Source organism: Protomyctophum bolini, assembly GCF_963924005.1.
Source record: "Protomyctophum bolini genome assembly, chromosome: 18".
Classification (NCBI taxonomy): Eukaryota; Metazoa; Chordata; class Actinopteri; order Myctophiformes; family Myctophidae; genus Protomyctophum; species Protomyctophum bolini.
Window position 1 is genome coordinate 5,928,689 of NC_137879.1, and position 26,559 is coordinate 5,955,247.

At 45.3% G+C, this 26,559-nt stretch overlaps 1 protein-coding gene across 1 annotated transcript; it reads right to left on the reverse strand.

Moving 5' to 3' along the window:
* Nucleotides 1-826: 826 nt before the first annotated feature.
* Nucleotides 827-16,414, reverse strand: tekt3 (tektin 3; the record flags this gene model as incomplete). Its single annotated transcript, XM_080789319.1, has 9 exons — nt 827-1,043; nt 1,548-1,702; nt 5,749-5,971; nt 8,447-8,590; nt 8,960-9,030; nt 9,846-9,929; nt 13,834-14,035; nt 15,387-15,557; nt 16,200-16,414. The coding sequence occupies 9 exons, from the start codon at nt 16,412-16,414 to the stop codon at nt 827-829; spliced, it is 1,482 nt and encodes a 493-aa protein (XP_080645445.1).
* Nucleotides 16,415-26,559: the final 10,145 nt, after the last annotated feature.

Sequence of the window (26,559 nt, forward strand, 5' to 3'; positions counted from 1 at the left end):
CTCCAAAGTATAGAATTCATGCAGGTTCGGAAAAAAGTCACATTTAAAAACACTTCAAGCACCTCCAGTGTGCAGTGATTTTGTTTCCCACCGTTTTAATGAAACACCATCCATTTAAAAAAGCCACATTGTTCTTTTGTGTTACTAGTAACTACACTGTTATTTTTGTATGAGGATGTACAGTAGGCCTACTAGATGGATATTGAAAGATGAACGCATATCATACATTATTCTATTGGTCACCTTTATACCACTTAAACCATTTTCAAGCATTTTCATCTTGGAAAAAAGTATGTTCAATTAAGGATTTCAAGCACCTGTGTGTGAACCCTCTATCCGAAACCCCTCAAGAACTTCTTCCATAATTCACGTTTGTTCACCCAAACATAAAAATGCTAATTTGACCACGGTCAACCTGCCTTCCTTATTTTGGGGGAGTGCATGTTATGTATGCGGTTGATCTACAAGCTCACAGCGCACTGCATCGTTAAGGCATTGTGCTCTCCTAGATCAGCTATTTCGGCTCCGTGACATAAAACAGGGCTTATGTGGTAACTTAACCCATTTTTTAACATAATGTTATGCTTTCAGCTATTGAAAAATAGCAGATCTACAAGCTCATAGCGCGCCACCGAGTGGCGCGCTACGAGATTGTAGGTCTGCTATTTTTGAAAAATCGAAGAACGACTGACACATAGAAACATAGCTTTTTCAGAAAACTGTCAGGATGTAGAAAACATTTTTAGAATCTGATCTCAGGTCAAAATGGTCTTCTTAGGCGTAGCCAATCAGGCGGGGCGTGCTGGGGGGGGTCACATGGTCTTCTTTAGGCGTAGCCAATGAGGCGCGGCGTGCTGGGGAAGCTCTTCCTCATGCTCATGCACTTCTCCTGGTCCAGGAAGAGGGAGTTGGCCTTGACGGACAGGTCGTGCTCCAGGGTGATCTTGGTCTTCACCAGAACCTGCAGGGCGTTCTCCGCCTCCATCAGCCTGTCCTGCAGCCGGTGGATGGTGTCCTCGATCTCACGCACCTCCCCCACCAGCCTGCAGGGGGTCGTAGAGTATGATATAGTATAGTATAGCATAGCATAGCATAGCATAGTATAGCATAGCATAGCATAGCATAGCATAGTATAGCATAGCATAGCATAGCATAGTATAGCATAGCATAGTATAGTATAGTATAGTCTTATAGGGGACAGAGACAGTGGTGATTTTGTCGACTATAAAACTAAGACGAAAAAATGTTCGTCGACTACCTTTATTTTTCACTGATCCAGTATAAGTGATTTTACAGCGTCGTGAGCTTGTAGATTGGCTATTTTCAGCAAGTGTAAAATCATTAGTCATTATGACGGCATCGAGGCCTGAGAAAATGCATTGTAGTCGACTAAATTAACTGCACTAAAATCGTATGACATTTAGTCGACTAAATCTAGATGAAAGGTGGTGACTACTAGGTGGCTACTATAGATGGTGACTAAAATATGACTAAAACTAAAATTAAGTTTCATTCCAAAGACTATATATGACTAAACAGAAATGTACCTGTGGTGTGGGTTGTCCCTGCAGAGCTCCACGTTGGGCCTGCGCGTCCTCTCCTCCATCCTGGTCTGAGCCACCTTCAGAGGACACTCTTTGTCCCTCAGGGCCTTCCTCAGAGACTCTATGAGCATCTCCGTCTGGAAGATCTCCTGCAGGGTCTGGAGGACCAAGTATATACAGCAGAGAGTGTTAGAGAGGGCACTTTTAGACAAAAAAAAATGCCAAAATAGCAGATCTACAAGCTCAAAACCTTGTAGATCAGCTATTTTCGGGGCACAACCCAGAACTCTTTATATCTAGTGGTGGCCGAACGGTTTTCGGAGCGGTCTTGATATCGGAAGGTCGCTAGTTCGTATCCCCGGACCGGCACGTTCAAATTACCACCGTTGAAGTACCCTTGAGCAAGGCATTGAACCCCTACCATGAAATGTTCTATGAGCAGGGCCTGGCTGTAAACAAGTTCTTGAGCTTAGTCCAGTTACCCTGGGTAAACACGGTACCTTTGCTTTGCTTAGATGCGGTGTGTGCGACCTGTATTTCTAAACAAATTTGTTCAACGCAACAAAAGGGATTCTCCTGAATGCTGCTTACGGCATGGAAAGGAAAGGCGTGACATTTTGCATTTCTTTCACCATCAGTAAATGCTGCATTCGTGGTCTGGAGAGGGCAGTGGTTTTACAGACAGGGTAAAAGGGCAGAGGCCTCCTCTAGGTCGGTTCAAGAGGGGCGCGACAACGCAAGCGTTAAAATAATCCAGGTCTAGGTGAGTCGCGGGCGTGTGCACGCAACGAGCACGCTGGCAACACATTTACGGGACCGTCCGCGCTCACATAAATACGCTTGCGTTGTCACACTGGGAATGAACTATAGGCGCGTTATATCGCTTGGCGTTTGAAAGACCCGTAACTCTCTGGGGGCGCTTATTTTGTACATGAATCTTGAGGTTGCTGCAGGGCATTGCAAATGTAATATCTGCCAATGCTACCGCCTCACTTTTTGGCCTCACAACAACACGTACCGCTGTAGATAGCCACGGCTCAACACAATGGCTTCCTCTTTCCCCAAACACATTACATACGTAATGTAATCACAGAGAATAAGCAGTGCTCCTCCTTAGAACTCACTCACAGTGACTGACGGAGGTTTGTTAAAGATGGTGGTGTGTCTGTCTCTCACGTCCAAACATACTGTCACTGCTGATAAGCCTGTCTGTCCAACAACAGCTGATGGCCGTGACCCGTACGGACCCCCTCCTCATCACAACAATGGGATCCAGTGTACGACAGATAGAGAACAAGCTATTTTAGGCTCCTTTATTTTTTTGACAGGAGTGTCCTCTCCCAACATCTATTAAAGGACCATTTCACCACTTTTTAACCTAACTAACGTGCCAGAGTGTAGAGTAGGAGAGTAGCGACACGCTTTGATCTCGCCGCAAAGCGGGGTCCCTATGGGCTATAGTTCCACACATTGCTCCTATGGAAGGAACTATCCCATTGAGATAGAATGAGCACTTCCACATTCCATTGTTACAGTGGGAGTCAACGCTATAGTGTCGCCACTCTCTTACTAGATTACTCTGTAGTGTGCATGCCCTGTAATGCAATTAGGGTGCTAATTATAGCACTGGTATGTTTGGGGTGGGCATGCTGTGTGTGTGTGTGTGTGTGTGTGTGTGTGGTGGGGGGATGGGGGGGGGGGGGGGGGCTATAAAGTAACGAGGAGGAACAATTCCTGAAACTCACATGATCTGCCATTAAACAGAAAATCGACTTAGCCGCTGGCAGAGCAGTGTTGATTCCGTCGACTAAAACTAAGACGAAAGATGTTCGTCGACTACCCTTTTTTCACTGACGAAAACTAAATGAAAACTAAGCTATGATGACTAAGACTAAATATATTGACAATTTCGTCAAACAAATAAAAACTAGACTAAAATGTTAAGAAGGGACTAGTGGACAAGAGATCCAGTATAAGACATTTTACAATAATTGTTGCATGCTGAAAATAGCCGATCTACAAGCTCACACCGCGTCGCAGCTAAGCGGGACAGTTCACCTTGGCCAGGTGTGTAGCTAAGCGGGACAGTTCACCTTGGCCAGGTGTGTAGCTAAGCGGGACAGTTCACCGTGGCCAGGTGTGTCTGCAGCTAAACGGGACAGTTCACCTTGGCCAGGTGTGTCTGCAGCTAAACGGGACAGTTCACCTTGGCCAGGTGTGTCTGCAGCTAAACGGGACAGTTCACCTTGGCCAGGTGTGTCTGCAGCTAAACGGGACAGTTCACCTTGGCCAGGTGTGTCTGCAGCTAAACGGGACAGTTCACCTTGGCCAGGTGTGTCTGCAGCTAAACGGGACAGTTCACCTTGGCCAGGTGTGTCTGCAGCTAAACGGGACAGTTCACCTTGGCCAGGTGTGTCTGCAGCTAAACGGGACAGTTCACCTTGGCCAGGTGTGTCTGCAGCTAAACGGGACAGTTCACCGTGGCCAGGTGTGTAGCTAAACGGGACAGTTCACCTTGGCCAGGTGTGTCTGCAGCTAAACGGGACAGTTCACCTTGGCCAGGTGTGTCTGCAGCTAAACGGGACAGTTCACCTTGGCCAGGTGTGTCTGCAGCTAAACGGGACAGTTCACCGTGGCCAGGTGTGTAGCTAAACGGGACAGTTCACCTTGGCCAGGTGTGTAGCTAAACGGGACAGTTCACCTTGGCCAGGTGTGTAGCTAAACGGGACAGTTCACCTTGGCCAGGTGTGTAGCTAAAGGGGACAGTTCACCTTGGCCAGGTGTGTAGCTAAAGGGGACAGTTCACCTTGGCCAGGTGTGTCTGCTAAAGGGGACAGTTCACCTTGGCCAGGTGTGCAGCTAAACGGGACGGGTCACCTTGGCCAGGTGTGTAGCTAAACGGGACAGTTCACCTTGGCCAGGTGTGTAGCTAAACGGGACAGTTCACCTTGGCCAGGTGTGTAGCTAAAGGGGACAGTTCACCTTGGCCAGGTGTGCAGCTAAACGGGACAGTTCACCTTGGCCAGGTGTGCAGCTAAACGGGACAGTTCACCTTGGCCAGGTGTGTAGCTAAACGGGACAGTTCACCTTGGCCAGGTGTGTAGCTAAACGGGACAGTTCACCTTGGCCAGGTGTGTAGCTAAAGGGGACAGTTCACCTTGGCCAGGTGTGCAGCTAAACGGGACAGTTCACCTTGGCCAGGTGTGTCTGCTAAACGGGACAGTCACCTTGGCCAGGTGTGTCTGCAGCTAAACGGGACCGTTCACCTTGGCCAGGTGTGCAGCTAAACGGGACAGTTCACCTTGGCCAGGTGTGTCTGCAGCTAAACGGGACCGTTCACCTTGGCCAGGTGTGCAGCTAAACGGGACAGTTCACCTTGGCCAGGTGTGCAGCTAAACGGGACAGTTCACCTTGGCCAGGTGTGCAGCTAAACGGGACAGTTCACCTTGGCCAGGTGTGTCTGCAGCTAAACGGGACAGTTCACCTTGGCCAGGTGTGCAGCTAAACGGGACAGTTCACCTTGGCCAGGTGTGTAGCTAAACGGGACAGTTCACCTTGGCCAGGTGTGCAGCTAAACGGGACAGTTCACCTTGGCCAGGTGTGTAGCTAAACGGGACAGTCACCTTGGCCAGGTGTGTCTGCAGCTAAACGGGACCGTTCACCTTGGCCAGGTGTGTCTGCTAAACGGGACAGTCACCTTGGCCAGGTGTGTCTGCAGCTAAACGGGACCGTTCACCTTGGCCAGGTGTGCAGCTAAACGGGACAGTTCACCTTGGCCAGGTGTGCAGCTAAACGGGACAGTTCACCTTGGCCAGGTGTGCAGCTAAACGGGACAGTTCACCTTGGCCAGGTGTGCAGCTAAACGGGACAGTTCACCTTGGCCAGGTGTGCAGCTAAACGGGACCGTTCACCTTGGCCAGGTGTGTCTGCAGCTAAACGGGACAGTTCACCTTGGCCAGGTGTGTCTGCATCTAAACGAGACCGTTCACCTTGGCCAGGTGTGCAGCTAAACGGGACAGTTCACCTTGGCCAGGTGTGTAGCTAAACGGAACAGTTCACCTTGGCCAGGTGTGTAGCTAAACGGAACAGTTCACCTTGGCCAGGTGTGTCTGCAGCTAAACAGAACCGTTCACCTTGGCCAGGTGTGTAGCTAAACGGGACAGTTCACCTTGGCCAGGTGTGTCTGCTAAACGGGACAGTTCACCTTGGCCAGGTGTGTCTGCAGGCTGTTCTTGGCGTCGGCGGTCTCCGATATGCGGTTGGTGAAGGACACGTTGACGTTGTTGAACTGGTTCCACAGCTCGTTGGACGTGGCGTTCAGGAGGATCTCGATCTCGTCGCGCAGCTTGTGGGAGGACGCGCGCTCGCTCTGCGACAGCAGGATGTTGTCGTCCGTGAACTTGGACCAGGAGTCTGGCAGAGAGAGCCTGACGCACACACACACAGAGAGAGAGAGAGAGAGGGTACAGAAGCTATCAGGCCGAAACCTCTTATCTCCCAGAATTTAACCCATTTAGGACCACCAGCAGGCTATAGGCAGTGCTTTCCAGGGTCTCTGGGCTGACCCCTGTGACCTCTTGTCGTGAACACATTTTGTCTGGCTCTTTTCTCTGAGTTAATAGGCCAATAAATTGGACACATGTCTGAAGCAGACAGACAGAGAGATACTGATCCCTCTGTATTAGAACATTTGCCAGGACCAGAATTGGGTCAAAAGTGGCTTTATTAGATTCCCCCCCCTTAAATTAACCAACTGAGTCCAGACTCCAGATGCGTAGAAGACCAACAGATCAGAATCAGTATTGTATATTGGTATTGTAACATCACAGGCTTACTTTTTTTTCAGCTACAGTGTAGACTTACGTCTTACACAAAGATTATAGATTCCCATTGACGATGAATGAAGAATTTGCGTCATATATGAACGAGGCAAATCGGCTTTTATTGTCACGAACATAAAATTCCCATTGACAATGAATTATTCTCCGTTCATTTTCCTCATAGACATTTCAAAAAGTATTTATTTAAAGACCTTTTAACACATTCTGTACAAAATACGTCTGGAAACGTCATAAGGATCAGAAACGAGTGGTACATTGGACGACGCGGGGCGAGATAATAATATTCAGAATTATTCCTATTTTTTTTTTTGGCATTTCGCTTTTCGCTTGCCGTATGCTAACGCTCTGTGCAAATATTAGCTTGTCATTGACTCCCATGTTAGCGCGGCGGAAAGAATGACTATCTCCTCATCCAGGGCGCTCTCCGTGGTGATGAATGGATCGATATGCTGGCGCTGCATTTCTGCTCCTCATCCGTCTCTCCCGCAAAATATGAACGCTTTTTGGAGTTTATATAAATATATTAAGATGATCGGGGATTATGAGCTCACTTTGTCAAGTCAATTTTTTTAAGAAAGTATTTCTGGTTCATGGCTTTCAGAGTAAAAGCGATCAGACTACTCTGGCACTATAGTGGCCTTTATTTTGATGCACGTTGGCGTACTCAATGTGTTAAGCCTCGTGCAAAGCCAACTTGAGGTGTGAGAAATCATGAAAACAAACACCATTTTTCGGGCCGAACAAATAATTAGAAAAAAGAAAAACACGGCAGGTTACAAAACTTTTTTTGTTGTTTTTCTTCTTTGTAATTATTTGGTTGGTCCAAAATATTGTGTTTGTATTGGCTTCGTACGACGCTTAAAAGGTCTTTAAATAAATACTTTTTGAAATGTCTATGAGGAAAAATGCATTGGGAATTATTTCCTGGGCCTTACGTCGTCATGAAAGGGAGCGGGACTGCCACGCTCTATAGCGTCTTTAGAAAGCTTCTAAGGGTCAGACTTACGAGGGGTCCAGTCTGTCGATGCCTCTGTAGTAGCTGATGATTGCGTTGTTAAGCTTGTAGATCTGGTATTTTAGAGGGTTTTAAGTGCTTCTAAGGGTCAGACTTACGAGGGGTCCAGTCTGTCGATGCCTCTGTAGTTTTAAGTGCTTCTAAGGGTCAGACTTACGAGGGCTCCAGTCTGTCGATGCCTCTGTAGTTTTAAATGCTTCTAAGGGTCAGACTTACGAGGGGTCCAGTCTGTCGATGCCTCTGTAGTTTTAAATGCTTCTAAGGGTCAGACTTACGAGGGGTCCAGTCTGTCGATGCCTCTGTAGTTTTAAATGCTTCTAAGGGTCAGACTTACGAGGGGTCCAGTCTGTCGATTCCTCTGTAGTTTTAAATGCTTCTAAAGGGTCAGACTTACGAGGGGTCCAGTCTGTCGATGCCTCTGTAGTTTTAAATGCTTCTAAGGGTCAGACTTACGAGGGGTCCAGTCTGTCGATGCCTCTGTAGTTTTAAGTGCTTCTAAGGGTCAGACTTACGAGGGCTCCAGTCTGTCGATGCCTCTGTAGTTTTAAATGCTTCTAAGGGTCAGACTTACGAGGGGTCCAGTCTGTCGATTCCTCTGTAGTTTTAAATGCTTCTAAAGGGTCAGACTTACGAGGGGTCCAGTCTGTCGATGCCTCTGTAGTTTTAAATGCTTCTAAGGGTCAGACTTACGAGGGGTCCAGTCTGTCGATGCCTCTGTAGTTTTAAATGCTTCTAAGGGTCAGACTTACGAGGGGTCCAGTCTGTCGATGCCTCTGTAGTTTTAAATGCTTCTAAGGGTCAGACTTACGAGGGGTCCAGTCTGTCGATGCCTCTGTAGTTTTAAATGCTTCTAAGGGTCAGACTTACGAGGGGTCCAGTCTGTCGATTCCTCTGTAGTTTTAAATGCTTCTAAAGGGTCAGACTTACGAGGGGTCCAGTCTGTCGATTCCTCTGTAGTTTTAAATGCTTCTAAAGGGTCAGACTTACGAGGGGTCCAGTCTGTCGATGCCTCTGTAGTTTTAAATGCTTCTAAGGGTCAGACTTACGAGGGGTCCAGTCTGTCGATGCCTCTGTAGTAGCTGATGCCGTCTGAAGAGTTCCTGAGGTGATGACAGCGGTTGTCGATCCTGTGCGCCGACACCTTGTCACTCAGGTCTCGCTCCAGCTCATGCTGCGCCGCTCGGTTGGACCTGAGTTAGAACCCCATGCGACAGTCATCGTTAAAGATAGGACAACTTTGTTTTTTTAGGTTATTATTAGAGAAAGTAAAAAGATGAGTGTTAAATTAGTATTTATTTCTTGAGTCCCATATTTACAGAGTTAAAACAATAGGGGCTGTATTTTGCGTGTCTTAAGTACCAGGTATTATCCCTATAACTGGAGTAAACTAAAGACCTGGAGGCTTGATCAATGCCATTTTGGCTATTCTGAGTGGCCAAAGAGCAATTGATCACGCCTCCAGGTCTTTAGTTTACTCAAGTTAGGGAATAATAAGACCTGGTACTTAAGACATGCAAAATACAGCCCTAATACTGTAGATGTGTACTGTATGCACTCACGCCAGCTGAGCAACAGCTCTGTCTAGATGTCGTCTCATCCTCTCCTGGCAGGACTTGATGACTTCCACTTCCTACCTCCAGCACAGCACAGGCAGCGAGGAGGAAAACAGGGCACCCAGTGTTAGCTAAAGGTGAACTGCACCTAACAGTACTGTACATCAGGGGTTCCCAAACTGTTTTGGACCAGGTACCCCTTTTGGGGTAGATATTTTTCCAGGTACCCTCTCATCTAAATGTAGACGTCTAAATGTAGACGTCTAAATGTGTACGTCTTCTCTTATGGGGGTCCCTGGCATATCTTTTCAAATGGGGGTCCACGGGCTAAGTAGTGTCAATTTGGGAGTCCTTGACATGAAAAAGTTTGGGAACCACTGCTTTAAACACTTTAGCACTTTATGAACATGAATGGGTCAACAAGATGGGTCCCCCTTGGAACTCCCTCAGGTACCCCTGGGGGTCCCCGGACCCCACTTTAAGAACCACTGCTGTACATTACAGTACCTAACAGTACTGTACATTAGTTTACAACAGTGGACGGTTCTGATGGTAGCTAAAGGTGAACTGCACCTAAAGGCTCATACATAGGTGACCACCGAACTACAACATGACGTCACAAGCCGCTCCAGCCCTTCTCTCTGTTTTTACTCACCACCGCTCAACGTTATTTCAGCTCCGGTGGTCAGCTCACCACAGGAGCGGTGGTCACCTCACCACCGAAAATCCAGACTATGTATGAGCCTTAACAGTACTGTACATTGCAACAGTGGATGGTTCCGATGGTAGTTTGTAACTCCGAGAGTAACAAACTAACACCCGGAGTCATTGTACACTATCTGAGTTATGGAGTTATGTGTTTAATAATAAAGGAGTTTATTGTATTGATTACCCTGATGAGGTCTTTCTCCACGCCGTCATGCACCAGGTCGATGGACATCCTCTTCTCTCTGTGATAGAGACACTCCTGGGCCACCTGTTGACAAATGCATGGTGTCATTAACCCATTCTGACCTGAGATCAGATTCATACGAGGTTTCCACTGGACACACACTGGTCTGATGAACCCATTCTGACCTGAGATCAGATTCAGAGAACTGTGTTGCTGCTCATGGTTGCTCTAGCTGGGGTTGAACTGTGTTGCTGCTCATGGTTGCTCTAGCTGGGGTTGAACTGTGGTGCTGCTCATGGTTGCTCTAGTTGGGGTTGAACTGTGGTGCTGCTCATGGTTGCTCTAGCTGGGGTTGAACTGTGGTGCTGCTCATGGTTGCTCTAGTTGGGGTTGAACTGTGGTGCTGCTCATGGTTGCTCTAGTTGGGGTTGAACTGTGTTGCTACTCATGGTTGCTCTAGTTGGGGTTGAACTGTGTTGTTGCTCATGGTTGCTCTAGTTGGGGTTGAACTGTGTTGTTGCTCATGGTTGCTCTAGTTGGGGTTGAACTGTGTTGCTGCTCATGGTTGCTCTAGTTAGGGTTGAACTGTGTTGTTGCTCATGGTTGCTCTAGTTGGCGTGACTCGATCTTCACTTGTGTTCTCCAGTTTCAGTTTAACTTTTGATATCCCTGAGAACGCCTCTCGCCACCTGATCCTAGACCGCAGCGTTGTCCCATATGTCACCAGATCTGCTAAACACATCCAGCTGACTCTACCCTCTCTATAGAGAGAGAGAGAGAGAGAGACCACCAGTAGGCATTAGGCAGTGCTTTCCAGGGTCTCCGGGGGCCACTGACCGCTGAGCCCTGTGACCTCTTGTCGTGAACACATTTTGTCTGGCTCTTTTCTTGGAGTTAACGGGCCAATAAAACAGACACATGTCTGAAGGAACTGCTAAAAAGCCGAGGACAAGCGCTGACCAGGTGCTGAGCCCCGTCTGTCACCATTTGGGTCTATTGATGACACAGCTTTAGGCTGTCACATTGGCACTGTCACTATGTGCATATGATTGTAAATATAGTATGCAGTATGACTGTGATTACTGCTTGATGTCTCCTAAGTGATGTATCTTATGTGCAGCAAAACATTTTTTTAGGTATGTCACGGGGCAACCCTTGCCCTAACAAATACACATGAAACTGCTATCTTTAACATGCAAGGACTATTGTTTTAAAATTGTGAGTTTGAATTAAAATGATCACTGATTGTTTGCCAATTGTCTCTCCTGCACTGCTGGTGGCATTTCCCTTGATTAGGAAGGGGCCAGGTGCTATGCAGGAGGAGAGGGGTGTTTCTTCTTATGCTTTGAGTATTATTGTCATTGAGTTTTCATGATGACTAACCCTAACCCTTGGTTAATTTGAGCACATTATTGAGAATTTCTAGGTTACTTACTTTTATGCAAGGGCTTTATTTATGGGAGTATTTATTAGTGAAGTATTTGAGAAGAAATATGCTAATTGAAGTCTGTGTCCTGTGGTAGGATCCACTCCCATTTAAAGGAGGCTGCAGGGACAGACAGGAGTGAGATGTGGGCAATGATGACACAGGTAACATCCCTGAGGGAGAGCTACAGGGCCTTGTGTGATCACACTGTACAGCCTGAATACAGCCTGAAGAGAGCTCTTATGGGCCAGTATTTATTTTTGCTATTGGAATTGTCGTCTTTTGCACTGAAGAAAACTGTCTGGAGGAGTTTAATTGGGGAAAATTAAAACCCTTAAACTACATATCTGGCTGTTCTTGGAGCCTTGGCCATTCGGGCAACTTCACAAAGTACACACCGTATGTTTAATAATAGTTATTTTGTCATTTGACATTTTCCATTATCTTATAATTTATCATTTGAATTGCAATTTGTGGAACCTTTTATGGAGAACAATTGAATTAACTCTGTTGTTGTATCTGTAAACATGACTATAAACTAAAAGTCATAGTTGAAATGTAACTCCTGCACTATGTTTCAATTCACATTTTACAGGATATTGGTCTTATACATTGCCATATTGGTACTGCATCTGTTCATGTTGTCTAGTATAAATCACATATACTTTAACGTTAGTGCTGATTTGACCAAAGTTAAGTTGCTATAGAGTTTAGATTTTGTAATAATGACACCATTATCCCGATTTCACACCCCGACTCCAACACTCTAAAACATGTTCATTAGCATTTTCTGTGTCCAATCATGCATCTTCCTCAACAACATACTACAGTATATGTCCCCACGCATGCAGCATCTCCCCACAGGGGACAGTTCTGGACACTACAATGCTGGTGCTTTCTGTGGAAGGCCAGTGTGGCAACCTTAGTAGGGCATAACGTCACCTCATCAAGAGGATGGGTGAACGAAGGCCCCGGCCATTCGTCTTTTAAGAGCCGACAAGGACCGTTTAGTGTCGGCAATAGTGTTGAATAATGTACCATGTAGGTCAGCGTCACAGCACGCCAGGGGAGTTCACTACCAGAGAGGGTGGACCTCCCTTCAAAGAATGTCTTCACTGTTATAGCTATTAGTTAAATAATAACTAAAGTGTTTATATTGCAAGTTCAAACGGTGTGTGTGTGGGTTATTGTGTACATTTTGTTGCATTGTTTTGAATATGTTTATCCCTGCCTATACGCAGTAGCCTACGCACCCATCTCTGTAGCCGATCAGGTGGTGCATAAGATTTAGTTTCACATAATGTCTCAGTGAAATCAATAGTCTGGATGGAAAGAGAACCTGAATATCGATGCTGTCGGCCAGAAACCTCTTATCTCCATACTCGACTCGCCCTAGGTCAGCCTTCTGATTGGTCCCTGACTGACTAACCAGCAGGCTCTTTCTGCCTTGTTTATGTTGAATTTGCTAAAACATCATTTTTGGAAGAAAAACTCAAAACAAAAATGATATGCCCAGTCACCATGCTGCACCTGTGATGTTCCTTTTTACTGACACCACGTTTAAAATTACAATTGAATTCCACAGAATATCAATATGAAGCAACTGAAAAACACGTTATTTCAATGGTAGTGGAACGAGAGAGAGAGGATTTTTGTCCAACCACGAAACGGAAACCAATGCGTGTGAAGAGGGTGTGAATGTGATTGGTTAGACTTGATTGCACATTGTTGCTATAGTGGCTCATTGAACCGATTAATTAACAGTTTCCTCCATGCTCTCTGAATTATTAATCGACCGAATAATACTGACAGCAGGACTGAATCCCCATGGCGTCACTAGATAGCATAATGATGTTTGCTGACATGTCTGTATAGCCTATGCCTTTTAATGTGTCATTGTCATTCCCTGCTTAGTTGACATTTGTGACGGTTTCAGACTGAGGATAAGTCGTTGAACTTTTTATTGTTGTTTTGTTAGCTTGGCCTGTTTTATGATTGTATTTCATGTCCTATTATTGCACTGTGGATAGACTACGGCCTGCCTGTTCTCTGGAAAACACTTTGGGTCAACTGCTGTTGTTTTTAAATGTGCTATATAAATAGAATTGACTTGACTTGTGAAAGCAGGGAAGCATAGCTTCAAATTGACATATCGGTTGTTCAGTTTGACCCACCAGTTTTGTAGATATGGCTTATATAGAGTAATGTCTTGCGAGTTGAGAAAACGGACTCGAAAGGTTCACTTCTGTGGTCTCTAACATTACACCTATAGCAACATTTTAAGCATTTCTTTCATATTTACATGTCGATTTCAGCTCTGACATTTATTTCAGACATGCTCTAGAATGTGAAGAGTCTGCCTGTGGTGCTATTAACTCATTTTGGTTAGTTTTTCTCCTCTCCTGAACAGTTAGTCTTGCCACCATGACTGTCTCTGTATCAAAAAGAGTCACATTTGTTGAATGTTCACATTTGACTCCAACCCCCTCTCTCTCTCTCTCTCTCTCTCTCTCTCTCTCTCTCTCTCTCTCTCATTCTCTCTCTCTCTCTGTCTCTCTCTACCTGCAGGGGTCCCTCTGTCTCGGCCAGGGCTCTCTCCAGCCTCCTCTTGACCTCGGAGAGCGCGGCTATCTCCGTCACCATGTTGTCGATCTCGTGGTGGAGCTCGGACCTCCAGAAGGTGATGTCGGTGAGCCGCTCCCCGATGTTCCTGCTGGTGTTCTCCTGGCTGCGGCGCGTCAGCTGGTCCTTGTCCTGCATCAGCCTGCGTGGATGGTGAGTCGATTTGAAATGAAAAATACATTTTAATTTAGTTCAAGGTTGTCTTTATTTGTCTCCCTTGGGAGAAATTTGTCTTGGAGACAGATCGAGTCACAGCTGCATACAAATAACAGACACGTTCACATACGAAAAGGAAAAACACCATGAAACACCCATATACACAAAACGGAGATATTGCACACATTCCCTTGATAACGTGCAACTAGTCAAAAAAGTGCTTTTGGCAATCCCTGAATATCTGAGTCCTTAAAGTGCATTCGGCAATCTCTGATTGAGCATTTTAGTTGACAGGGGAACAAAAGAGTGTTTAAATCTATTATACACACACCGTGGAGTTCTATACCTCCTACCGGATGGCATTAGTTCGTACTCTCGGTACAGTACATGCAAGGGGTCAGATACAATATTCCGAGCCTGTCTCACCACTGCTTGTTCAAAGATGGTCTGGGGAGTGATGGGGGGGGGGTGGACATGCCCATGATCTTCCCAGCCATGTTTGCTAGCCTACTTATTTGAGATTTGTACTTCACAGTTAGATTGCCAAACCAGCTGGACATACCGTATCTTAGGATTGACTCTATACTAGCTCTGTAAAAGGTCAACATGATATTTACACTGACTCCAAAAAGCCTAAGTCTTCTGAGAAAGTGTAGACGCTGGTGTATCTTAGAACACAGTGTTGTTACATGCGTGTGCCAGCTCAGGTCCTCGTCGATCTGTACTCCCAGATATTTATACGAGGGGACCTGTTTGATGTTAGTTTTAGTCACATTCAACAGTCAACTTAACTGGGTTATAGGGTTAGTTTTGGTCTATTGAATATTCATAAGATTTTAGTTGACTAAATCTACAGTTGATTCAGTCGACTGAAATGTTTCTTCATGGCGGGCCTTGATGGCGTCGCAATGACTGATTTCAGAGTTGGTTGCATGCTGAAAATAGCCGATCCACAATCTCACAACGTGCCGCGCTGCATGCAACACTATTTTGGGCTAGTTCTTTATTTCATTTTTATTCCGTTTTCCTCAGTGGAGAAAAGGTAAAGTAGCCTTGCCGAGCCATGAGGCCCATAGGGGGCAGGAGCCTATCTCCTGTTTCTGTAGCGTGAGGCAGCTTGATGTACAAGTACACCCCCTGGACATGACGCTAGTATGTCGCAGGGACTTACCCCCAATCCAACCCTTGATGCTGAGTGTCAAGCAGGGATGCACTGGGTCCCATTTTTACAGTTTTTGGTATGACCCGGCCGGGGATCGAACCCCGACCTCCCAGTCTCAGGGCGGACACTCTAACCACAAGGCCACTGAGCTGGTGAGAAAAGGTAGTCTACTGGCCTGATGGTGTCCCTCCTCAGCCGCTCGGCGCTGTTCCGCGACGACTCGGACTCGCGGTAGTTGCTGTTGTTGGACTTGAACCAGTCGTCTGGCGTGTAGCGGGTGTTCAGCGTGGTCCTGTTGGACGGGTAGAAGGCCATGGTCTTGGCGCGGGACAGCTCCAGGTTTTCCCTGTAGGGGGCGCAGCAGAGCAAGTTTATTATATTTAACTATAACAAACTGAAAAGGTATTGTTTGTTTACAAAACTATAACTAAAACAAACTGAAATTATAGGCAAAATGCCCTTAGTTTTCCAGTAACTGAATATATATATATATATATTTATAAAAAGGTGCCTTTTGTTGAGTTTTTGAGGGCCACTAGCCCTTCCTATACACAGGTTTAATGTTGGCCTTTAGTTCAATGTTTGTTTTGTAAACCCATCGACAATGAAGGGAAAATGTACGTCATGATGTGTCATTTACGACATAAATGATTTACGTCATATTGTCTCTTATATTATGTTAATCGAGTTTAATGTTTGTGTTGGCACCGTTTACACCATTACATCACCTAATCAACATGAGATAGACTTAGCACCCCTCACTGCACACAGGTGTGATTTTTATTACACAATAAGCCTGTACTTACTCACTCTGACTTTTCCCTGGCAAATAACCCAAAGTATGAATAAAACTAAAACTAAGCGTTGTTACAAAAAAAATATATATAATAAATACCAGCAAACCCCGCTCTAAAAACTAATTTAAAAGAAATGTCAAAACGTACTAAAAACTAAACTACTAATGAAAAACCCCAAACTGTTCTCTAACCGTGGCGCCGAGGCGAGGGACGGGATGGCGCTGTTGGACCTGAAGTAGCCGCTCGTCCTCCACTGGTTGGCACTGGGTCCCGGGTTCACCCCGGCGCCCCCCAGTGGAGGCTGGGTGCCGCGGTAGCTGGAGGCCATGGTGGAGATGGCGGGCAGGAAGTGGCTGGTTCTGGGACGGGCGTAGGTGGCCGTCAGGGTCGACCCCATCAGCTCCATGTTAGTATCGACTCCACTCAGCGTCTAAGCCTGACTCTCTAAAGAATTGTGATAAAAAACAGAAGATTATTTCCAGTTGTGCTGTATTTTTGAGAGGGCGCTAGCCCCTCCTATATACAGCTTTTGTCCCCACGCGTCTCATATTTGACATTGACAGTGAAAAGAGAAATTAGGTCATATGTGCCTCAAATATGACATAAATTTGTGGCAACACAAACATTAAATGCCATTGACAATGAAGGGAAAATTTACGTCATATGTAGTCGAGCAAATCGGCTAACCAATCACATAAATTATTTTTCAAAAATAGCAGATCTACAAGCTCGGGCTTGTAGATCGTGATTAGGTGATCGTAATGGTGATCTAAAACAAACGGTGACAAAACAAACATAACATTTTCTTTATTGTTAATGACATTTAATGTTTGTAGATTCTTTCAAGAATTAAGTAACAGTGTTAAAACAACTGAACTCTCTTTGTGCAGAACACACAAATTCCAAATTATCATAACGATGAGTTACAGTCATACATGGAACATGCATGTATCTTCAGAAGAATGTGACAAGATGAGCTAATAAGTGAGACATTAGCTGAACTTCTTTTCTTCTATAAATTGTCTGGAATAAGATCATACCGTCCGTGGCGCATAGTTTATTCACCTCAAAGTAATAATGGCACTAGCCTAATAATAATCATTATCCAAACAATGCATTTTAAAAAAATGGTGTTACTCACTAAAACGTCTCCCAGTGTCCGAGCTGTAATCAGGCTGTCCTCTCGGCAGGCACCTGCGTACAAATGACCTTAAGAAAGCACCAAAGATAAACTAAACATGCATTATTGATGGAAGCCAAGCCAGCCATCCATCAATTCACTTACTGTAGGTGGAGCTGGCCAATGGCTGCTTTTTTACAGAGCTGGTCTCTGGTCGTATCCTGACTTTACTGCAGTGCTGTCGACACAGACACTGTGTTGCTAGCGGTTACCGTAGTAAACCGTACGCAATTGCAATTTCAGCTGATGAGATGAAGAGATGAATGTTGTTCAGGTACTTAAAGGCTGGCTTCGTATCGTAAACACACAAGATTTATCCAAACTTTATGGTTTGGATGGATTGTTGTTGCTATGGCTCTTTACGGTCTGTGCAGAGAGAAAGAGAGAGAGGTATTTATCTATGTCCTGATTGTTTTTTATTCTTGACGAGACTTTTCTTTGCGTGTGGCAGTTTAATGAGTGAGTGGCAAAGCCCAAGCTTCTCTCAAGATACTCCACAAAAACCTGGGAAATAAATGACGGTCTGATTGATTGATGACTGAATTGTCGACGCATATACAGTACCGTACCATGCATTATGATGAAACAGTCCCTTAGGTCATATACAGTACCATACCATGCATTATGATGAAACATATACTGTACCGTACCATACATTATGATGAAACAGTCCCTTAGGTCAGTCCAGTTACAGCTTTAGGAGGACAGTCCTTCCTCAACTAACCATCTCATTACAGCACCTATCTGAAGAACTATTAAACTCTGTATGTTCTCTTCCTCTCTTTCTCTCTCTGTCTCTCTCTCTCTCTCTCTCTCTCTCTCTCTCTCTCTCTCTCTCTCTCTCTCTCTCTCTCTCTCTCTCTCTCTCTCTCTCTCTCTCTCTCTCTCTCTCTCTGGCATGTTGCATTTGTAGTTCATCAGTTCTGTCCAATGAGGACAATATGACGATATAATGATCAATCATTTTAAATTGAAAGTAATTCCATGTTGACCGGAGCTGCATGCAGCTATACACATGCTGGTCGCAACCATGCATGATATGACTTGTCCTTTTTTAGTTCTACTGGATCTCTTCTTGACTATAGTCCTATAGTGTTGTTTATATTTGTTGACAACATTGTCAATATATTTAGTAATAGTATTAGTCATCATAGCTTAGTTTTTATTTAGTTTTGGTTACGTTTTCGTCAGTTAAAATAGGTATTTAAATATCAAATATCTTTTTCATCATAATTTTAGTCAAATACAAAATCAACACCGCTGTCAAGAGCAATCTGAGCACTGTGTGGCTGAGTGGCTCCCATCATCAGATAGCCAGCCAGAGATATAACTACCTGCCCTTTCACGTCGTATGGGCTTACAGTCGGTCTCCTGCTCAATGATTCATGGGCGCAGGAAGGGACCACACAATAAGTGGCACCACACATAACAATCTGTGTCGTGTTACCGTATACCTTGTGGAAATGAGGATCGTGTTTCAGCTAATCCGTTTTCTGCAGGGGTTTGGGTCAGTGGAGACCATCGGCCACGCTTCCTTCCAGCTCGCTGCAGTGCTGCCTGCAGTCAGCCAGCCAGCCAAGCCACGGCTTAGTGCCTTAGCCCATTCTGACCTGAGATCAGATTCATACGAGGTTTCCACTGGACACACACTGGTCTGATTAACCCATTCTGACCTGGGATCAGATTCTAAAAATGTCAGTCGCTCTTCGATTTTTCAAAAATAGCAGACCTACAAGCTCGTAGCGCGCCACTCGGTGGCGCGCTATGAGCTTGTAGATCTGCTATTTTTCAATAGCTAAAGCATAACTTGATGCTAACACCAAAACGGGTTCCCGTTCAGAATGGGTTAGTCATTGTTTGTTTGTGTCGCATAATTTTGTCCGGAGGACAAAACAAAATGTGCTAATTATCTGCATGTCTGATTGTCAGGCTACTTTGTTCATGTCAAGGACCCTCGGTTACAAACATACAAGGACATTGTGTCACTGTCAATGAATCCCCCCTGTTCACAACAGTGAATCTTAACCACTTAAGCCCATATTCTTTGTCATATGACGGTGTCGCACGTACGGCACAGAATAGCCGTTCTACAGTTATTTTTGAAAATGTAGTGCCCAAGATATTTTGGGTGGAACGTGCAACATGTCACGCAGATCGTTCCAGTGGTGTCTGAAATGAGCTGCTAACAATCAGAACCCCCTAAAGGCTTATGTACTACATGGTTTATATTGTTTTAAAGCTCTTCTCATAAATTCCATAAATTGATTACCTTGACCATACTACAGCGTCACACAACATTTAAACTAGCAGATCTACATAGCTCGATATGCAGTGCGAAGCGACACGTTTTGAGCTTGTAGATCTGCTATTGTTGATACTTTTGAAATTGAATCCTGAAAAGTAACAGTTTTGGACGTACATACAGTATCACATTGCCACCCGTCTCGACACAGACAGTATTCTGAGTTGCAAACTGGGATGAGGCAGGCAGGGATCCCATGCAGACCTGCATTGTTTGGTATTAAATGGTTTCTTACTTTCTTGACAGTATATTAGTTCATTTAATTTGATATTAACAACATTCTGAACCTTTAAATTTAAAGAATCATTGGGCACTCTCCCAATGATTCTTTAAATTTAAAGAAGCCCAATGACTTCAGAGCCTATTTCAAGGTTACTCTGCGCCATCTTGGAAGTAGCTAGAAGTAGCTAGAAGCCAAAACACCCCTGAGGCGATCGACAACAACGGGGGGTTTGATTACTTCTAACGCATCAAAAACATAATCACAAATGGTTAGAATAAAATGGAGTAATGGACGCTCCCAGCCCTGTAGAGCGCTGTGCTCTGTTGCTATGGTGCAATTTCAGCTGAGGAGGTGAAGAGATAAATGTTGTTCAGGTACTTAAAGGCTGGCTTTGTATCGTAAACACGCAGGATTTATCCAAACTTTATGGTTTGGATGGATTGTTGTTGCTATGGCTCTTTACGGTCTGTGCAGAGAGAGAGAGAGAGAGAGGTATTTATCTATGTCCTGATTGTTTTTTTATTCTTGACGAGACTTTTCTTTGCGTGTGGCAGTTTAATGAGTGAGTGGCAAAGCCCAAGCTTCTCTCAGATACCCCACAAAAACCTGGGAAATAAATGACGGTCTGATTGATTGATGACTGAATTGCTATAGAAGCCAAAACATCCCCGAGGCGATCGACGACAACGGGAGGTTTGATTACTTCTAACGCGACAAGCGACGGAACCGCGATGGGCCGTCAAAAACATCAAAAACATAATCACAAATGGTTTAGAATAAAATGGAGCGGGACCACTTTGGATGCCATAGAATGTTGCCCAATGGACGCTCCCAGCCCTGTAGAGCGGTGTGCTCCGTTCCGTCTTTTGATTAATCTCTGTTTGTGGGCGGGCACTGAGCGTAACTATTTGATAGGACGGAGACCTCCGTTTTGGCCGTTATAGCCTCGGAGTGTTAACCCATTCTGACCTGAGATCAGATTCATACGAGGTTTCCACTGGACACACACTGGTCTGATGAACCCATTCTGACCTGAGATCAGATTCTAAAAATGTCAGTCGCTCTTCGATTTTTCAAAAATAGCCGACCTACAAGCTCCTAGCGCGCCACTCGGTGGCGCGCTAGGAGCTTGTAGATCTGATATTTTTCAATAGCTAAAGCATAACGTAATGCTAACACCAAAACGGGTTCCCGGCCAGAATGGGTTAACTTTATGTAAAACCTGATCTTGTATATTGTCGGTTATATTCTTCTATACCTGCCTGTGGCGCTCAGACGAGCACAGAGCTGGCACGCATCCAGGCCTTTGCTTATTGGCACAGCTGCTCTGATGGTTGCAACAGGTGAGGAGAGATTAGAGTCAATCAGTTAAATCACTTCCTTCCTGGTCGTGGAGGGAAGGAAACGTATCCCACTATGACGGTGGGTCCCAATCCGTGTTGGCCCCTGTTGCCTCCCGACCCATAGCTGACACCCCTGCTGAAGTGCAACCCGAGCGCTCGACGTTAAACCCCAACTGCACGTGGTTTCCTCATCATAAATCCACTGTGTGCAGGAACCTTGACTCTGTGGGTGCCCGGGATCGAACTGGGAACCTCACAGTATACCCATCCGGGTGCTGCATATACCGGCCACTCTACCCCCTGAGCCACTGCCGCCCCCTCATAATGGCTCATGATGTATAATAAGAAATCGTGATTCAAGAGCACCAAATCTCTGCCAAAAAAATAGCCAAGCTCACAACCCATCGCAACATCTGTCCCGCAGCATCCAGAATAGAGCGTCGCAGTCCCTCCACCCTTTCAGAACAACGAGTGGCCCAGGAAATAAATCCCAATGCATTTTTTTCCCATAGGCATTTCAAAACGTATTTATTTAAAGACCTTTTAAGCGTCGTATACGAAGCCAACTCTTGTCGTGACAAATCATGACAACACACACAAGTTTTCGGGCCAAAAGAAGAATTAGAAAGTAGGAAAAAAACGGCAGGTTACAACACTTTTTTTGTTGTTTTTCTTCTTTGTAATTATTTGTTTTGGTCCAAAATATTGTGTGTGTTGTCATGATTTGTCACGGCAAGAGTTGGCTTCGTACGACGCTTAAAAGGTCTTTAAATAAATACGTTTTGAAATGCCTATGGGGAAAATGCATTGGGATTCATTTCCTGGGCCACTCGTCGTTCTGAAAGGGGGCGGGACTGCGACGCTCTATATGGACAGACTCAAAGTGGTTAGCAATTGTCAATGATTAGCCACGTTAACCTTACCCCCTTTCCCACACACGTCGCCACTGACAGAAGCTATAATATTGTACCCACTGGAACTGGGCCAATGCCATTGTGTTTGCCACATGTGTCCGGTATGGAGGAAGGGGAAGAAATTAGCCTTCCACTTCCACAAGTTTGGACAGAGAGAGCTGAAATAATAACATGACACAAAAGCAGCTCCTTAACCTTTTTTGCAAATCGTATACGACTATATGTAAACACTCATAATTTCCCCTTTATATGTTTTCCCACACTATATGGTTATAAGACTTTTTTTTCTTTTTTATGAACGCATTTCATTATCTGATCATGAATATAGCCAAGTATACTAAAGTTAAGCCCTTCTTCTCTCAAATGGATATAGCAAACACAAATTAAGCCTCATTCTTTTTTCTCATATCTGAGCAGGTTACACAGATACTATTAACCGGGGGGGAACCCGGTTAATAGTGATAACCCCTTTTGGTGTTATCACTATGTTATGCTTTAGCTATTGAAAAATAGCAGATCTACAAGCTCATAGCGCGCCACCGAGTGGCGCGCTATGAGCTTGTAGGTCTGCTATTTTTGAAAAATCAAAGAACGACCGACATAGAAACATAGCTTTTTCAGAAAACTGTCAGGGTGTAGAAGACATTTTTAGAATCTGATCTCAGGTCAGAATGGGTTAATTTGCAATGAGCACCTGTACTGTACATCAACCTATACTGTATAATATTCTCCCATGACATCATAGTCCTAGACATTCTGGTCTATTTATGAATCCAGAACAGAATATCGACGAGGCTACTCTCAGGTCATATTATACCCCCCGGTCGGCATGCAGCTAGTAAGAAGCCCATTACCCATAATGCACCGTGCCAGGCTCCCCTCCGGGACCCTTTTAGCTGGGACGCGTCTGGAACGCCGGTCGGTGCGCTTGGTATTAGGGCGTTGGCACCCGCGTGTCATTTTGATTGGTGTAATTATGAAAATGCCATAACATGGTTTGATGCCGTGCATTCACACAGATGGAATATATAGCAGTGGTTCGCATGCGTATTTGTGTGTCGAGGACACCTCAATTGATGTGTATCTATATGGCTCGCGAACACGCCATCTTTGTGCCAGGGAGAAGCAGCGTTGATTTTGATGGCAAATGTTGATCATATTTTGGTCATATTTTAGTCATCTGAAGAGTTTTAGTATTAGTCTAGTTTTAGTTGACTGAATATCATAAGATTTCTGTCGACCAAAGTCTACAGTTGTTTTTGTCTACAAGAAAGTATTTTGGCGGGCCTTGATGGCGTTGTCATGACTAATGTTTTACTGCTTTTTTGCTGAAAATAGTCGATCTACAAGCTCACAATGTGTCAGGGATGGGACAGGGAGTGTGCACTTCGAAGTGTCCACTTCAAAGCTTCCCAGCTTCCCCCACGTGTGCTCGGGTGGCGGCCGGCACTATATAGCATTGTCACAAATATAGAGCTTTGGATTTAGAATGACACGTTTGGAATGACACGTCCGTCCCGTCCCCCCAAACACACAGTCCCCCCCTGTGGTCCTCAGTATCGCTTAACATGGCATGGGTTTGAAAAAGGCCAGCCCGCGTTCCCCTGCCACCGTGATCTCATAGTCACTAAAAATAATACAACCCCAGAAAAAAAGCGCGCGCACACACACACACAAACAAACAAAAAAGCCAGCCCTCCGCATAGAGATTCCTAATCCTGACCACCGCGGATCGAGTTCTGAGTTCTTCTTCACGGTCACTATAGGAGAAGTGAAGTGCTCCCTCAAAGATCGCCCGCCTGTCCCACTTATAGGTCTCAACGGAGAAACGTAATCGAGTGAAACGCTATAGTCGTGGACCAGCCTATACTGTATACGTAAATATATGCACCACTGCATGGTTGGGATGTCAGAGGGAGCACGTGGGACGTCCCGCCACTTAAGAGTGCACTCACATTGTGTGGCATAATGCTCCCCACATACACACTGACATACGATGACCTGTGGGATGTAATGCTCCCCCTGTCCGGCTGGGACTTGCTGATTCTGCACCCTTTCGGTATGCGCCCTATAACCCCTCGGCTCTCAGGACGCACCGTACGTTGAACATTGTATGTATAGGGGACACCAGTTTAATGCAGATCTGCTACTTTTGATGCTTTTGTCTGACACTGTAGTGTAGTATTATATTATGATCAAGAAGGGCATTCATTTTAAATATAAACATAAGCGGTTTCCGCCGGACCCCGGCGGTATTTGCTTGTGTGTTGTACTACTACTCATGATGCGATGCGACGAGCGTCACCCTGAAAGCTAACCCCGGGCAGGGCGGGGTGGGGCAGGTATCATAGCCTGTCCCAAGCTGTGTCGTGTGGCCATCATGGCCATGCCAAAAAGACCCGGAGAGGTACGGTATTCTGACACCTCAAACTGGATTTGTCTCGTCGTCGGCGGGAGGTGTGGGTGGGTGGGGGGGGCGGGGGGGTCGGTGAGGGAGGGAGGGAGGGAGGGAGGGAGAGAGAGAGAGGAGAGAGAGACTCGATACGAGCGGGCACCCGCACAGGAACGACGGAAACAAACAACGCACCGAACCTAAAACCGCTGCTCTCCGGTGACAGCACAGAGAGAGGCTTGGGTTTCAGGGTCTGGTCTGTGTGTGTGTGTGTGTGTGTGTGTGTTATAATAGTAACCTAGGGTGATTGGAAGGCACGCCGGCCCTCTATGGGGAAGGAAAAATCACACCCGTGTGAAGTGAGGGGCGCTTTACCGACCCTCATCATCTTACATCATCGCGATATTATCATAACATAACATTTGCTCCGTGACAGACAAAACACACGTGAAACTCTGTTCATTGTTGGCATTTATTGTTTGTGTTAGTGACTAAACTAAATGTTTGTCTCGACAAGACAAACATTAAACCTGTATATAGGAGGGGCTAGTGCCCCTCAAAAAAAGGTTTTGGCCGTTGGCACACACACGCACACGCACACACACACACACACACACACACACACACACACACACACACACACACACACACAGGTCTAAAGCCCTGATGTGTCCTCTGTGCCAAATCCCTTCAGTGAAATGGATGAATTCTCTTCTCTCTGTCAATACCACTGTAACGTAATCGCTGCCTGTGCTCTCATGCATTGTGCATGGCTGGCTCTGCCTTTGAGGAGGGGGGGCGGGGGCCACACCTGAAGACACAGGAACACATGCAGGACACGCAGCCGGGCAGAAAATGATGGTTTCATGAGCGGCTGGCTGGCGGGGGATCTGAGGATACATCAGTTCCCCTGCCAGGCCCATGGATCGTGACCTGGACGGAAGAATCAAAGGCCTCATGGTCACAAATGTGACTCATTATGATATCAAACCAGAGCGCATCGCTCCACAGGCTGGGAGCGCCTGTTGGGCAACATTCAATGTCATTTCCAGTTGGGACGTCATCCAAAGTGCCCCCCCCCTCTCCGCCCCCCATTTCAGTGGATGAGATTGAAAATCTTAAAACGTGAATAACTCTTGATCTAAATCAATCCGTCCAATTCTTTTTGCCAAATATGTTTTTATTGAACAGATTGTAAATTATTACAAACATTATGATATGAAATACATTTTTTATGAAACAAAATGTAAGAAAAATAAAAAATAAAGACAAAAAAGATAAAGAAATCCCGTAACCCCCCTCCCACCCATACTGCTCAGTGACACTGCATACTACCTATATAATAAGATGATAGAAAGCTCATGGAAAACATCTGAAAAGAAAATGGCGTACAGTCAACCATATCAATGGTATCCTGTCTTCAATCCGTCCAATTCTAACCAAAGATTATGTTTTTAACGGCCTGTCGCTTGTCGCGTTATAAGTAGTCATATACCTGCCGTTGTTGTCGATCGCCCCACATAGCTGCAAATCGCTGGGCGCCCTGATGTAAAGGTCCTGAATAGAATACCCCCCGGGTGTTCGGGGTGTTTGACGGTCAAGCACACTCCCTTGTGTAACATTGCTTAAAGGTATATTCAGTGATTTCACTTAATTCAAATATCACTTATTTTTTTGTTTTGTTGTGATAATCCTCTCTACTATAGAGTGTGCTGACCATATAAGGAGTTCCTCCCTGTCCCCAGTTAACCCCTGGGGGTCAAAAAACATTAGGTTTCGTTTTTGGCTCACTATCCTGATTGGACGAATAAGGCTTAGGTCCCACAGCCAAAAACGAAACCTAAGGTTATTTGAGTGAAATCACTGAATATACCTTTAATTCAGTATAGAAGCTATCCATCCTCCATAAGCATTGAGATTCCAGCCACTACTAGGAAACTGAAGTGTTTGCTAATCTGCACTGCATCATTAGTGCACCTTATAGATGAGTGGCTGAGGGTCTTCGGTGGTCTCCAGGGACCTTTTGGCATCGCGTAGGGTCCCATCTGTTTTACGGCTCACTTCCCCCTCCCCTCAAAAAACCAGAGGAATGTTTTACATTCTCTAAAAAAAGGTTTTACGTTTGTTTTGCCTTAATCCTGCGGTCTGCTGGGCTTGGTATAGAGAGACGACAGATGACTGATATGTATACAATGTT